The sequence below is a fragment of the Protopterus annectens genome, chromosome 9.part0 (genome assembly GCF_019279795.1).
Source record: "Protopterus annectens isolate FY-2018-M chromosome 9.part0, PAN1.0, whole genome shotgun sequence".
Taxonomy (NCBI): domain Eukaryota; kingdom Metazoa; phylum Chordata; order Ceratodontiformes; family Protopteridae; genus Protopterus; species Protopterus annectens.
The window spans coordinates 1,117,156,131-1,117,172,510 of NC_056743.1; the positions used below are offsets into that span (position 1 = coordinate 1,117,156,131).

The 16,380-nt window shown below is 40.5% G+C and overlaps 1 protein-coding gene across 3 annotated transcripts in view; it reads right to left on the bottom strand.

Annotated features, from left to right (window-relative positions):
• Positions 1-16,380, bottom strand: part of GTSF1 (gametocyte specific factor 1) — a 1,343,308-nt gene that overhangs the window by 477,232 nt on the left and 849,696 nt on the right. For all 3 annotated transcript variants that reach the window (XM_044083970.1, XM_044083971.1, XM_044083972.1), the window contains exon 6: positions 216-296. In XM_044083970.1, coding sequence (XP_043939905.1) covers positions 216-296 — 81 coding nt within the window. The remainder of the gene's footprint in view (positions 1-215; positions 297-16,380) is intronic.

Consider the following 16,380-nt stretch of genomic DNA (forward strand, 5'->3'; position numbering starts at 1 on the left):
TGCATGTTAAAAGCAAAACTATAGCTCAGAGAATTCCCCTTACAAGACATAGCGACCTCAGAATTATTACATGTAAGGAGTGGGGCAGCAGTCTCTGTTGACAACTATGAAGTAATCAAGGGGATTAAAGGCTGAACATGGGAAAATTTCCAATTAAGATACAAGCATGACCTGAAATAAGATGGCAAATCATCAAATGCTGTTAATGTTCTTACCATTGTCCCAGTCCTCCTCACAAGGTGGAGTCTCCCAGCTACTCGGAGTTTCCCATCTCTTGGGTGAAACAGCTTCATTTACTGCAGGGAGAAAATGCCCAATGAAGTTAATTCTCAAGATATTATATGCCAAGTACTAACTTAAAAGATTAAAAACTTACACATAACTAAATAAGAAATGCTGCCAGTACTACCAACTAAATTACTAGCTTCAAACAGAAGCACTGCTGTATACATTTGAGAATTCTTAGGACTGAAATTTTTAGTATTCTCGCCCCAGCAGAGGTTCTGCATACATAAGCAGTAATGTAGGATCCTACAACCTGGAACAGTAACCAATATAAAAATATAATATTGGTTTTAAGATATATTTTAAAATTTTAAATAATTAAGAATTGTAATGTATTGTGTGTGATTATGAGCAATTCTTATATTAGTTTTTATATGTGATGTCATGTACTTACGCCTTAAAGATGTATAATCTAATAACTGAAGGAATATTTAGATTGAATGATTAAATTTCAAACAGTATAAATCATGGGGGTATAGGGATTTTCTTGTAACTGAAGATGCCCTGTAGTAAAAGGGCAAAAGTGCTTATTTTAAAATGTAATGCATTTAACAGAGTTCTATGCTGGCTTGACACTTGTTTTTGTTAAACCTGGAACAGTAAGTTAGAGCTCTGACAAGGTGAACCTTATATTTTAAGTGTTTGGTATAAGTAGTATGGTGATAGGACACCACTCAAATTATATATATATTTTACTACTCTGCAGTACATTACAGTTCTCTTAGGAATTCACCTTAACTGCAAATATTTTAAGTATGGCCACTGCTGCAGCAGTGATTATTTGGGACTTCTGTAATAGAATGCCTTACATCCAGCCTAAGTTTCAGAGCTTTGCACCACCCAGCCAGGCAGACACCCTTTTAACCTGATCAGTATACAATGGAAATCCAGTAACACCATACTTAGTTTGCTACCCCTGGTTTCCCCTTGTGGTAAAGTCTAAGACCACACCACAAAAAAGGTCACTGTATAAAGCAGATCCCTGACCAAGGTGCTCAACCACAGGGAACCAACAAAGCTGCATCTCCAAATACTAGACACCTTGAGGTAAGATCTAACACCACAGCACAAGTCACTGCATAAAGCAGACTCCTAACTAGCATTTTCAAACAGAAGGGATCTACAAAACTAGTTAAAGCTGAGGAGAAACTGAACTTTATGAGAGTGACAGAGGGAGAAGGTAATGAGTATGTATGGATTCCAACACTAAATACACTCCAGGAAAGGAAAAAAAAATGTTGGAGAGAGGAAGATATGGATCCAAATGCAGACAACTCTAACATATACAATTTTGCAAATTCCTAATACAGGTGTATCATATTCAAACATACTGTCCACTGCTGCAGTGATAATTACTTGAAAAAAATCTCAAAACTTGCAAACCTTAAAGTGGCTGGACCTGAGAAGAGAGCGAGTTGTAAGAGGCCTTGCAACACAGAAGTGGCCCGGAGGAAATATCCAGGTGTAATGTATGAAGAGATGACCAGTTACTTCCAAAATGGAAAACTATTGACCCTTCTAGGAAGAATTGACTGCAATGCCTCTACCAGAATGCAACCTCACTTATCTTGGAACAGTTCTGTCAGGAAGATTCAATGAACTACCCATATAGAAATTATTTCTTTGAAACTATGTTTGAGCTCCCATGGGCAAAGGACACAAACAGCTGGTCTGTTTTGTTCAGATAGGATCTCAGCTGCATACCTATAGAATGCAAGATCCTCCCCAAAATGGGGGTGGGGTGTAAAGTAAAAATAGGGAGGTGGATGTCAGATGCAAGGATACTCCAGTCACTACTTTAGGCATGATGGAATGGGTAGAGTAAAATTTGACCCCATCTTGTGGACAATGAGAAAATGTTCTCTGCACATGAGGGACTGTATTCAGAAATTCTTCTGGAGGAGGGTACTGCCACTAAAAACATATTCCCAGGACAAGTACTTGAAGGGTGCAGTAGCAGCAGACTCAAAAAAAACAAATGCAATGTTAACTTTTCTAGGATACAACTGAGATCACATGGTAGAGAGGACACCAAGATGACGTTTGCGAAGGACTCCCCATGAAGATTTGTTTTCCAGCTAGTCTAAAACAGAGTGGGGTTTCTCAAGGCAGGCATGCTGAAATGTTAGATGCATACACCATGAGGTGTAAATCCACCCAGATTTAAAAACGGTTTGACAGGTAACAGGAAAATGGACACCATGTGCCGAGTCCCCTTCAGGAATATTTTTTCCATTTTTTTCAACTTCCTCTTATTAGGTTTCGACCCTCATATAAATAGAAAGCATGTCCTCAGAAAACAAAGGCCTAAAGGTAATGACAAGTAGACCATCCACACGGTCAGTCTTAAGATCTTAAGGATGAGGTGTGGGACAGATCTCATGACGGTATCAAGAGGTTCACACACTGGGCAGTGGTAAAGGATATGCCCATACCATGATCATTAGGAGGAAGAACAAGTACTACATCAAACAAAAGTGGCCACCAGTGGCATTTGGTTTGACCTGCACTAAATTTTGTATAACCCTGAGGTAAGGTACTAGTGGAAAGGCATACAAAAACGAGCCTGTCCAGCCTACTTTTCTAAAACTAAAAAAGGAGAAAACATCTGCTACCCAGGACCTGGGAAAAGGGATCTATGAAATTATTTTGTAATTTTCTGGTGAAGCAATAGGAAATCCCACCTATTGACCAGATCCAGAAAAATATTCCTTCTCTAACATCTATTTCTGGTCAGCACAGTTAATCTGCCAATATGTTGTACTGAGAAGGAATACAGAGTGCCTTGAAAATCATGTCTGCCTGCCTCCTAGGTCAAACTGCATGCATCCAACAAGAAAGTGGAGATGAAAATGCAAGCTCCTTGAACCTGGAGAGTGAAAAAAAACATTACCACATGCATGATGATGTACTACTATGATATTGTTTGACATTGTGCAAAATTTTAGCTTTCAGCTGTTGCTATTATTTCCATTACACCAATGTATCTTATGTAACTTGTACCAAGCACATGGACCCTCAGACTTTCTGAATGAGCCCTACTACAATTTTTTCCAGAGTGTGTTTAATGATACTTGGGGGACACTATGGAGGCTAACCCAATATTAAGGGCTTCCACGTTTAGGTTCATTTTGTATGCATTATGATTTTTTAAGTGGGTAGAAGTGGAATGAGGGACACCAGAGACACGCAAGCTAACACTATTCCTATGTACCACTGGCATTTACTCCTGGGTAATCTACTTACTGCATCAGGATGGAGTAAAGTCATGTATTCCAAAGTCATTAGAGCCTCTTACTGTAATATGGTGAGCTATGCTATTGAGTTGAAATAACTGGCAAATGGAGGTCACTGTTAAGAGTATGCTCAACAAGGTATTAAGGTTGAAAGTCATTTTGCTACAAATATGCAACATAAATAAGGTATAAAATAAAGCTTTCTTAAATGTAGAAATAGAGTTTAGCAATATGTGATTAGCATCGATACTAAATGACTGTGGCTTGAAAAATAAGGAATTTACTTAATGGACATGTTTTCCTATAGAATCAGTATGCATTTCACACAGTCAGCAAGAAAGCTGGCCTCTTACAGACTTAGCAAAAATGTAAAAACCAGGATGTATGCATTTCACATGGTCAGTAAGAGCAAAAATGTAAAAAAGCAGGATGTATGCAGCTTCTGTTAAGAATGAACAGGAAAACAATCTGTACATGTTTCTATCATATGACACTGTTAAGCAAGGAAGTTTGAATGGATAAAGACAATACCAGCATTATTTATCTACAAGATGAAAACATATTTTTCTGCAAACACCAGCAAACAGATGTTTTCATACAAAGACCAAAACAGAATACCAAGAAGAAAAACAGTATGTAAAACCACTACAAAGAGACTATAGCAAATGAAATTGTTGGGAGAAGTATTTTATACAAAAAACTATCATTTATGCTGAACGAGAAGTAAAAAGTGGTGCGGTGTAATTAAAGCTGCAACAGTAGTACGTGTGGTTTGTTATAAAAAGCTATTAATTACTGCATCACTGTACAAGTAACAGAGTTAGGTGCTACCTCAGTATATATTCTGCAAGTTTCTGTGGGTAACAGACTGATTTCAGCAGAATCCAGCCAGTAGGCTCTTAGGGTCTTAAGACGGCTTTGGATCCATCACAGTAACAGCACCTTGATGCTTCATTTTTCAATGGTGAGCCTAGCCTGCATTCAAACACAGGGGGAGTGATGGTAAGACCTGCAGAGGGTCACTTCAGTCAAATTGCAGTAACTAACATTTGTACATATGTGTAAATCCTAAACAAAAGTATTCTAGTTTATGCAGCTTGCAGTAGTACAGTTTCTCAGATGCCTGAATCCAGATTGAAACTGCAGTGCAGGAAAGTCGCAGTGCCATAAATTCTCCAAGAAAGGTGAACACCAACTTTTCACAGCATCTCGCTGCCTGCTGTGTTTCACCAGCTTCTCGAGTGACTCTGAAAAATTTCCAGCCATCTGCAACAACAGCCTGTTTTCTTGCTAAGTGGCAAGACCCTTTTCAGTGTCACATTTTTAGTATAGATGCTAATAGACAGAATTCAAGCAGGTGTAAGTCAAGCTTTACTCTTAATGTAGCAGAACAAGATAAAATATGGAGTAAACTGCAGTGTTGGTATACACAGCACATTAGTAAATGTAAAACCTTATATGGGCAAGTTGCTAGTAAGGCATTATGCAAATGGATTACAATATCTGACTGGTATCCCAAAGAAAACCATGTGAGGTATGACAAATGTTTATTGTATAAATCATATGAAACTTTGTGTACAATGTCCTAAAAATACAGATGTTAATGGCAAAGAACCACAAAGAGTTAATATGCTTACATTATATTCAGATGTTGGACAGTTATGTCCTGTCACCACATGTAAAAGGTTTATTTCACAGTTACAACAGAAGTCAAATCACTTACTGACAGAACATCCAGTATATCTTATTACAAAATAATGTAATAAACTTCTAAAAGACAGACACAATGAGTTCAGGAAGTTTAGACAAGTTATACAAACATTTTTTTCAAAACTGCATAGGAGTTTTAGATTCAGTAGAACAGGTTACTGAAAAATGTCAGAAAGACCATGCAGAATTACAGAAAACTCTTGAACAGCAGTTAAAGGATAAAGAAAATAAATTAGCTGAACTGACAAACTGACTTCCTCCATACAACAGCTGAGCTTAAGAAAACACTGTAAAAGTGCAGGAAACTACGCTGATCTGTACAAAAGAGATATATTTTATAATATGTGTTTTGAAAATGGTTAAGCATACATAGTAGGCTCTGATGTGACTTTCATTCAGTTAAAGCAAGATATCAGTACTACAGTAAAGTAGAGCGTATGACTAATTCTCATAGCATAGTCAAAAGGTAAACAAAACAGTTCTAGCGCATAAAAATCAAATGAAAATAGTTAACAGTAAAAATCTGAAGTCGCAAGACTGACATGCATGTATTTTATTTTCATCTAAAGTACACCTGTTAAAATGCACAAGAGAAAAGGCAGACAACAGCAAATGTAAATCATGTAGATATAAACGTGTTAGTTAAGCCAATATCTATTTTTTTTTAGAATTGTATAGTAACACCACACCAAACAGTTAAAGTTCTGAATTTTAAAAATAAATAAAATCACAGATGGTATCAGTCCAGCAGTCTTTGTAAAATGAATGGCAGACCAGTTAAATAAATAAAAAAAAAATGCTGAAATCCAAGTTACAAAAACATGTACGCTAATTGTAAAATAATGTTTATTTATGTAGTATAAATGCATAGTTTTGCAAATAACAAACACTTAACAGATGACAACAGGAAAAAAGCCAAAAGGGTTAACTATAGTTTACAAAGTCTGAAATGTGAGCTTTTCTCAGACTGGATGAATAGTTACAGGAAATGTTGGAAAGATAAAGTTAAAAAAAAGACTGATTGCCAGAAAAGTGGCTTGAGTTTTTCTAAAAACCATTATTGTTATTAAAACATAACTGTTAAATGTTCACATGCAACACTATTTGGTAATTGTAATAAAACGTCACAACTGTGCATGCATGTCACGGACAATCAAGTAAATGTTAAGTAAAAAAAAAAACTGTGTTACATAAAGTACAGCCCACAAATGGGCTATAGTATACATACAGTTCAAATTAAGTATACAGGAAGATACAAATAACTACTAGTAGTAGTAGACAGCAAAGGCAACAGAAAAAAATATATTCTGTCATTGAAAACCGCCAAATAATTATCAAATCAGACAAAGGTCCATAGTTTGTTAGTAATCTAATAAAGTAAATGTATAACCAAAGTGTTGGGCTGGTATACATTCTAGTCATACAGCATAAAGCAAATAAACACTACTGCAATACTACAGGGGGAGGGGTACTTTCTCAGTTTTACACTGACTGTATAAGCAGTACTACAAAATGGTCTAAAATAGAGTGTGAATGGATAAACACAATACCAGCATTATTTCTCTACAGGATGAAAAATTTTTCTGCAAACACCAGCAAACAGATGTTTTCATACAAAGACCAAAACAGAATACCAAGGAGAAAAACAGGATGCAAAACCACTATAAAGAGACTATAACAAATGAAACTGTTGGGAGAAGTATTTTGTACAAAAAAGTTATTTATGCTGAACAAGAAGTAAAAAGTTACAGGTATAACTAAGCTGCAAAAGTACGTGTGGTTTGTTATAAAAAGCTATTTATTAATTACTGCATCAATGTACAAGTAACAGAGTTAGGTGCTGCATCAGTGTATATTCTGAAAGTTGCTGCGACAACTAGACTTTGAATTCAGCAGAATCCAGCCAGTAAGACCTTCGGGTCTTAAGACGACTTTGGATCAGTCACAGTAACAGCACCGTGATTAGCACCTTGGTACTTCATTATTCAGTCACGTTCTCCTGGGGCAAACCTACAAAGGGGGTGTACTGTAATGAAGCCCTCACTACAGACCAAGTGACCAGACAATAATTAAATGCTTGGGCACTCAATGGTGCAGGCAGGTGCATGTGCCCATTCCAGGGAGTGAGGGTGGGTTAAAGTGAGGCATCTACCTTCCACATGTACCACAGAAGGACAGGCAAGATGGTACAAGCATTCTAGGAGTTGGCGTTCAGTGAGCCTCTGTAAGCAAATTAGCAGATGAATTAATTCACATGTGAAAGACACAGTTAGTCCTCAAGGTGACATTCGAAACTCACTACCCTGCTGAGAGGGCCAAGTCTAAAAGTTTTCAACTGTCAGGATGCCGACAACAGCATAAGATACTCTGATCTGTGACATGATGGCAGCCTATCCAGATGTCTCTCTCCCCTTAACAAATGTGAACACAGGTCCTCAATGCTATGGAAAGTACAGCTGTGCAAGTTTTACTTACCTGTAACAGTAGATGTTTCTACAATTCACTGCTTTACTGGCATTCAGGTAGTAGTGCCCTGCAACCTTCCTCTGGCTGTCTACCAAAGCTAAGTCCCTTCTACTGCCTGTATGTGTGATGGGTCACCTAGCAATACATCGACTGCCTTTCAGACACGCCGACAAGACCAGTTCAGTTTTCTAGGGTCCAACTGAAAGAAATGAAAATGCAAGCTTTGCAAACATCTACTGTTCCAAACCAAAAACCACACACACAGTCTGTTGGTGCTCAACTTCAACAGCAAATCCAATACTAAACTATATACATACAAAATAAGAGGATCGTGGATGGGTACTGCCAGTAAGACAGTGTGTCCTATGAACATCTATTGCTACGATAAGTAAAACTTATGCAGCTGTACTATGTTTAACAAACACAATGCTTACTGACATTTGGGGAGATTCCCAAAGTTTACCCATCCTGGGAGGGGGAAGGATAAGGGTCCAGAATCCCCTGAAGAAATGTCCTAGCAAAGCCTACTCTGGATTAAGAAAAGGTATCCAGCTTGTAGTGCTTTGTTAAGCTATGAAGAGAGGATCAAGTTACTGTCTAGAATACTTCGAGTCCACTCCTTTTCAATATACCACTGAAGAGGAAAAGGCCCTGTTTGGAATGTACCTTTACCCTGCCTCGATTTGCCTTGCCATGGTGGGTGTAACAAAAAAATAACAGAGAACAACCAATAAGCAATTGTTTGCTTAGAAACAGGTCGACCCTTCTTTGCCCCATATAGGAAACAAAAAAGCTTTACAGTCTTCCTGGAGGGCTTCATTCAGTCAAGGTAGTACCTGAGCTATTGATGCACAATCATGATGTACCCTCTTCCCCCTTATTCTTAGGTTCTGGGAAGAACACAGGTTTATCAGACTGATAAAATGTGAATTCTGAGACCAATTTTGGCATGAAAGAGGGGTTGGTGCATTACTCAACCCTAACCCTGTGGAAGCTTGCAGCTTAAAGACTTGTCTTGTAGATGTCAGTGCAATAAGCAAAACAGTTTTCCACATTAAGAACTTCAGATCACTCCGAGCAGCTGGTTCGAAAGGTGGTAAAGTCAATTTTTCCAGAACATAGTTGAGATTGTACGGAATAGAAATTTGCTTGCAAGAGGGTCTCATAAGCAATACTGCTTTCGTGAAATGTTTTACCAAAAGAAAAAGTACGAGGCAGGACCCTTTCATAGACAGAGATGGCTGCTAAATGCACCTTAATGGATGCATATTATAAGCAATCCTGAAATAGGGCATGTGACGATGTGAGGTATTGTCAGCTATGCCAGGAGAAGTAGGGCAGTGGATGTGTATCATATGCCAGCACAGCTAGCTGGAGTTTTGTAAAGAATTATATGTCATTTGTACATCAAACCAATTTGTACAGATGCGTGTGTTGAAAAATGTACTTGTAAAGCTGCTTGTGTTAAAAATGTACGGACAGGAAAAGCAACACACAATGCATATGTTTTAACAGAGAATACTGGAAGAACAGAGGTTAATTTCAAGCTTGGAAACTAGTTTGAAATTAAATTACCTGGCTTAGGCCATAAAGACAGTATCTTACAGTTCTTCATGGAGCTAGAGAAAGTCTGTACTAGGAAGCTCCCTGCATTGTCATAGTGTGAACTAATTGCTACTCTGGAAGGGTGGAAGCTGGAAATCATTTTATGACTTCCAGGAGCCACAGCACATCTTAGCAAGGATTTGTGCATTGTTGTCATATATGTGCTAAATCATGACTGCTTCTAGCTAAGGGGGGAAGCACGGGGACCAGAAGTCACATGACCAGATGCATGGGATATCATTCTGTAATCCATCACTAAAAATGTTTAATATTATGTGAAATTGCAGTCTCAGAGCAGTTTTTGTTACCCAACAAGGAAGGGCCCCTCACCTACTTCCTCTTTCCTTGCTCTAGTAAGTAACCATGGAATCATTCTTTAGATCTGTCAAGAAAATATAGTGAGATTAGCTGAATATTGTTTTTTCTGTACCTGTGTGAACCTGTCCACCTGTGTTATTTTTAATATTTCCTGAGCACAGCTTTGCTATTGGTCAAACTACCATTTGTATTAATTTCACTCAATATAACTGGGTACCCATCTAAGAGCCATACAGTAGCGGGAGTTGGGGTGTCTGGTGGCAGTGTAACTACCTTATAGTCTGGGCAGAAGGGAGCATAGCTAGTAAATCTGTGCCAGCCTTTCCCAGATGTGTGTGTGTGAAAATCAAATCTCAGGTGTGTGTCAGCTACTTGGAGCAGGGACATGAAACGCTGGTTTCACAGACAGGGTGCTGGAGGACTTGGCTTGGACACTCGGCTGATGACTCAACTCTACAGCTGTGCCAGTGGGGAGTCTTACTGGGGATCTGGACAGAGAGGGAAAACCAGACCCCTGACTAAATGGGTTCCCTGTGTGCTCTTAAGGGAAACTATGCTTGATGCAGACAGCTGCATCAGAAAATACTGAAAGTATCCATTTTTGTTCCAAATGAATGTCCCTTTTCAGTGGCAGTGGTGAGGGTTCAGGCTCCTTGATTACTGGCCCAGAGTGGGGATGTCACAGGGCACACAAATTTCAAGACCACGGTGATGTTTAACCTCAAGGGATCCTTTGTTCCCATTTAAGCATCACTTAGAAAACTTCAACCATTTGCAAACATATGATGTTTTGGTAGGTTTTCTGGCCTCCTTTAACACTTGCTGCACATCATCATGAGACAAGTATCTAAACTATGAATCACCCAGACTATCTACTCTAGAGCACCAGCTGCCCCTGAGACTATGTCAGCAAATTCACTGTGAGGAAGTCCATGGTAATTGCTTTGGCCAATACCATTAGAATGGAGAACCAAGACTGTCTGTCCCAACAGGGGGTCACCAAAATGATCTTTAGCATTTCTTTCCGAACCTTCAAAAGTACTCTGCGAATCTGTGAAAGGGTACAAATGCATACAGCAACATTCCCAAAGGGAACAAGAATGTTCCTCCAAGCATAGCTGTAACGACATCTGGAACAATATTTATCCGGCTTTCTGTTTTGAAAGGAAGTGAATAGGGTCTATTTGAAGCATTCCTCCCATCTAGACTAGATTATACGACACCACAGACAGCCATGAGCTACCACTCGTGCCTTCCTGCCCAAGATCTGTTTAGTCTGCCTGCCACAATGTTTTGCTCTGACAGGATGTATGATGCCTGAAGGAAACCAAAGAACACTTTGAAGCCAAGCTCTCAGGCCAACAATGCCAACTAGCACAGACAGTATCACCTTTTACCCCCTTGCATTTTTGAGGTACATCACCGTAGTATTGCCCATAACCACAAGAAAAGTCCACAAAGTCCACAGACGAAGGACTTTCTAGGCATGGATTACCACCATTTCCTTTATACTGGATGTGCCTCCATGTGTCCTTGGCCCACAAATGGAGTGCACATGCATTCTCATTGACAACTCCCCAAGTGAAGTCAGACAAATGTTTGGACAAACTGCGCTGGAACATATGAGAAGGGAAGACCTGGACTGATATTAACCACCGCTATAATTCTTGTCTGATTAAGGGCAACACTGGCGAGTGGGAGTCCAGTGAATGTAGGTGCTGGGTCCAACAATTTCAACAATTCAAACATACCACTGAATTTTCTTTATATGGAAATGGGCCAGTAGTATCAAGGAAATCACAGAAGTCATCAGTCCTAGAATTTTTAGAATTCTCTTGCCGAGATGATGTTCCTCCTTGAGAATTCCTGAAACACCATCTGGTAATACAGGACCTTGTCATTAGGAAGAAAGGCCATTCATGTGTGTCAAGCACCCCAGAAAGAGGAGTCTTTGTGACTGTGACGGGCACAACTTCCCAAGGTTCAATTTGAGCCTTAACTGGGGCACTAAGGTTGACAACTGCGCTAGTGATTCCAAACACGTGGATATAGACTCTGCACACATCAGCAAGTCATTATGTAAGAAAAGATGTAAATGCAAAGAGTCTGACAGTGGAACTCCATTGGAACAAGGCATTTGGTCAACACTAGTGGTGCACTGGATAGCCCAAAGGCCAATGCAAACAACTGATAGTGTGAACTAGACAATAAATCTCAGATATCTCCCAAAGCAATGAGAATACTATGACATGCCTCCCTCAAGTTCAGGGTCACCATAAAGCACCAGCCTGGCAAAAGCAGCAGCACTGTCCGTAGGAGAAGCATCTTGATCTTGGGGACCTTGACAAAAGTATTCAGAAAGGATAGTTTCCACGACAGCACTTTTTGTGGAACAAGTAAAATTCAGGAGCAGAAACCTTTCATTCGCTCCAAAGTAAGGATCAGTTCTGTAAACTAGAGTCCAGCATTTGCCAGAGGATAGGAGGGAACAACGAAGTCTGGTGCAGCAGGTGAGAAAAACTCCTTTGAATGGAGGCAGATCTTCCTTCCACTGCCACCTTGCCAACGATGTTGAGCACCCATTTGTTGGAAAACACTGACAGGCCGCTTTGTTGAGAGCTAACATTTGAGAAAGGGCACCAGAGACGGACTTGAACATAGGGCTGAACCTCGGCACAGTTGCAAGTTGTAAAGGGGAAGTTATTCTTTTTGGAAAAGGAACCCCTTGTTAGATTTGGCAGAGCTCCTGTCCTGCCATTTCCTTTTGGTGTTTTGTTTTTTTATTTGTCTGGGACTTCTGCTTGTTGGGCCACTAAAAATTAACCTACTTACTGCAAGGGAAGCTTGGGAAAATGAAACATTTTCAACGCCCCTTGCATAGTTTACCTCTGCCATCCAACTGCTTAAAGATTTGATTGGCCACTGTAACAAACACAATCAGAATCAGGTGCAGTATTCATAATTCATTTCTTTAACCCATCAGAAAAGTTTTGGCTTTGCAACTAAACATACTTCATCACCACATGTCACTGCATTTCTGGAACACTACTGGTACCCTCCAAGGCACTCTTTAAAGGATGTTTAAACACTTGAGAAACATTGGAAGCAATATCTTTGACACTTTTGGTTCAGCAGCAAATGATGCAGTACACTCATCTAAACTATTCATACATCTCAACCCAAACTAACAACTGCATTTTATGTGAAACACTTTAAAAGCTACCATTCTGGACTGTGCTAGCTTCTTTCCCCGATATTTTAACCACTTGCATAGCTTACCTGAAAGAAATGGTTTTGAAGACACAGTGTTAACTGGAAGAGGTTGCTGGGGACAAAGCAGGGTCCACACACAAGGCTGGCATTATACCAGAGTATCAAGTGAGGGGATAGATCAATTCCAAACACTGGCTGCACAGTCAACCCCAAAAAAAAAAAAAAGACAAATCCCATGATTCTCCCACTGAACAGCAACATGAAGTCCATTTCTGTAGAGATATTATTCTGAACACTGCAGTGAGTAACGGTTCAAAGCACAAAATGCTTGTCACTAAATCTCCTCCCCCCCACACAATTTTAATAAACAAAGACTAGTGTCAAGCCTAGAATAATTACAAACTGCATAAAACAGCCTCAGACAAGGAATGAAGCATAAGCTTATAAAAAAAATCATGTTGGAAATGTTTAAAGTACAGTTTTGTACCTACCATAAATGTAGATGTCCGATAGGTATGCATCTGCAGTCATCACATATGGGTTGTCCTGCCTCAGGCAGCCCTTCAGTCGGCCGGATTCCAAAGTCTGGGTCCGGCGTCGGCTGAAGTCACCCCTTCCCCGACGTCAGAGCGCCTGGGGTATAAAAGAGTCAGCAGACGCCATCTTCCTCAGTTTTTCTTGCCCCAGATGCCAGGTGCCCTCTAAGGAAGGCTAAATTTGGAGGAATGCAATAAATTCCAAACATGCACTAAAATATACATATATAAAAACAAATACACCATAATAGATAACCCCAGCTAGCTATGAGAGGGGGATGTACCCAAGAAATACCACAGAGGGGAAGGAGGGAGGGTAAACCTGACTGCAGATGCATACCTATCGGACATCTACATTTATGGTAGGTACAAAACTGTACTATGTCCTTCAAGGATGCATCTGCAGTCATCACATATGGGTAGAATACCATAGCCAATCTGGGGGTGGAGGATCTATGTAAAGGATGGTGTAGCTAAAATGCCCTGCAGGACTGCCGTAGCAAAGCCTGCTCTGGATCTGGAATATAAAGGTAAATTGTAATGCTTGGAAAATGTCTGCACGGAGCTCCATGTAGCAGCTTCTAAAATGTCCTTGGTAGCCACCCCTCTTAAGAAGGCTGTGGAGGTGGCTGTGGCTCTGGTCGAATGAGGTCTAATGTTAGCTGGCACAGTTTTTCCATGAAAGGAGTAACAGAAACAAATGCAATTCCCTATCCATTTTGAAATTGTCTGTTTTGAAATTGTTTTCCTTGTGCACCAGCAGCATATGCTACAAACAACTGGTCAGCTTTTCTGTAATTTTTAGTTCTGTCCAAGTAGTAGCGCAACTGTCTGTGTATGTCCAGGGTGTGCAGAAGCTTTTCCCCTTTGTTTTGTGGATTTGGAAAGAAGGTAGGCAGGTGAATAGCTTGGTTTAATGAGACTCTAGATACCACCTTTGGCATAAATGAAGGATTGGTTCTCAATGAAACTCTGTCTTGATGAAAAATAAGAAATGGCTGTACTGCCATGAGGGCCTGTAACTCAGATACTCTTCTAGCTGAAGTTATGGCCAGAAGGAAGGCAGTCTTCCAAGAGAGGAACTGAAGTTCTGCAGATGCTGCTGGTTCAAAGGGAGGCAGTGTTAGTTTTTCCAACACGAAGTTAAGGTCCCAAGTAGGCAGTGGTGGTTTCCTTCGAGGATTGATGTTTTTAATTCCTCTTACAAACTGTCTTAGCAGAGGATGAGAGAAGACAGGTGGATCAGTATTGTACTCTGCTGAGATTGCGGAAGCATGAATTTTAATGGAAGAGTAAGACAGGCCATTGTGGAGCATTTCTGCCAAATATTCCAGGATATGTGCCATGTTCATAACTGTTGCATCTAGGCCCTTTGAGGTGCTCCAGGTGTGAAATCTTTTCCATTTTGCTGAGTATGCCTTTCTTGTGGAAGGCCTGCGAGCTTCCATGATGATATCCTTCACTCTCTTGGATAGCTTATCCTGGTGATGAGTCAAGGTATTTTCCAGGCAGCTAGTTGTAATGTTTTCAGGTTGGAATGCAGAGTTTTGTAATTGTGCTGTGTCAGGAGAAGCGGCCATTGTGGCAGAAGCCATGGTTTTGTCCTTGACATGCTCTTTAGCAATGGGTACCAGTGCTGTCTTGGCCAGTCCGGAGCTATCAGAATCACTCTTGGCTGCTCTGCCCTGATCTTCAGTAAGACCTTGGTCATTAATGGAAGAGGTGGGAATGCATACACTGTTAGAGTTCTCCAGCTGAAGGAGAGAGCGTCCACTTTCCATGCTTGTGGGTGGTATGTCCTTGAGCAGAAATTCTCCAGCTGATGATTGTGTGGGGAGGCAAAGAGGTCTATGCCCGGTCTCCCCCATGATTGTGTTATCTGATGGAAGATGTCTGGGTTCAGCATCCATTCGTGTGCATCCATGATGTTCCTGCTTAAGCTGTCTGCCAGTATATTGTCCTTTCCTGGTACAAACTGGGATTGCAGTTGTATATTGAGAGCCAAGGAAAGTTCCCATAGATTCATTGCCAGTCTGCAAAGAGGGTAGGAATGGGTGCCTCCCTGCTTGTTTATGTACCACATAACTGTAGTGTTGTCTGTCCTTATTAGCAGGTGGCCTTGATGTAGAAATAACTTGAAGGCCTCGACTGCATGTATCACTGCCAGCATTTCCTTTTGGTTTATGTGCATGCATAGCTCTTTTTGTGACCATAGCCCTTGAATGCATCTTCCCTCCATGTGCGCTACCCATCCGTGGTCTGAAGCGTCCATTGTAATGGTTTGGCTGGCTATTGGTTTGCTGAAGGGCAAACCCCTGTTTGACTGGCTTGCTTGAGCCCACCACAGAAATTCCCTTTGAAGGCATGGGATGAGTGGTATCAAGGTTTCCAAGCTGTGACTGTGCTGAGTCCATAAACTCCTTAGGTACCATTGGAGTTTCCTCATATGTAGCCTTGCTTGAGGAATCAGAAGAATGCAAGAAGCCATGTAACCCAGGGCCTGCAGGATTTTCCTTGCAGTCAGCTGAGTTTGTCTTGACAGGTTTTTGAAGTAATCCGGTAGTTGGTTTTGTTTTTCTTCTGTGAGGAAAGCCATTTGGGTGGTTGTGTCTAGATCCGCACCCAGAAAGGTTATTCTTTGGGATGGTACCAGTCTTGACTTGTGAATGTTGACTGCATATCCCAAGGCCTGAAGAAGATAGATGGCATAATTCAAGTGTTTTACCAAAATTTTTTGCTGTCCGCTTGTATAAGGCAGTCGTCCAGGTACGGGTATATTTGCATCCCCTGAAGTCTGCAGTGTGCAATTACTGATGCCAGGCATTTTGTGAATACTCTGGGCGCAGTAGATAAGCCAAAGGGCAATGCTGAGAATTGATAATGCTCTGAACCTGCAAGAAATCTGAGGTGTCTTCTGCAGCTTTGTCTGATAGGGACATGCAGGTATGCCTCCTTGAGGTCCAGAGTTACCAGCCAAGACCCCTTGCCCAGCATGGGAAGTTTTGCCATAG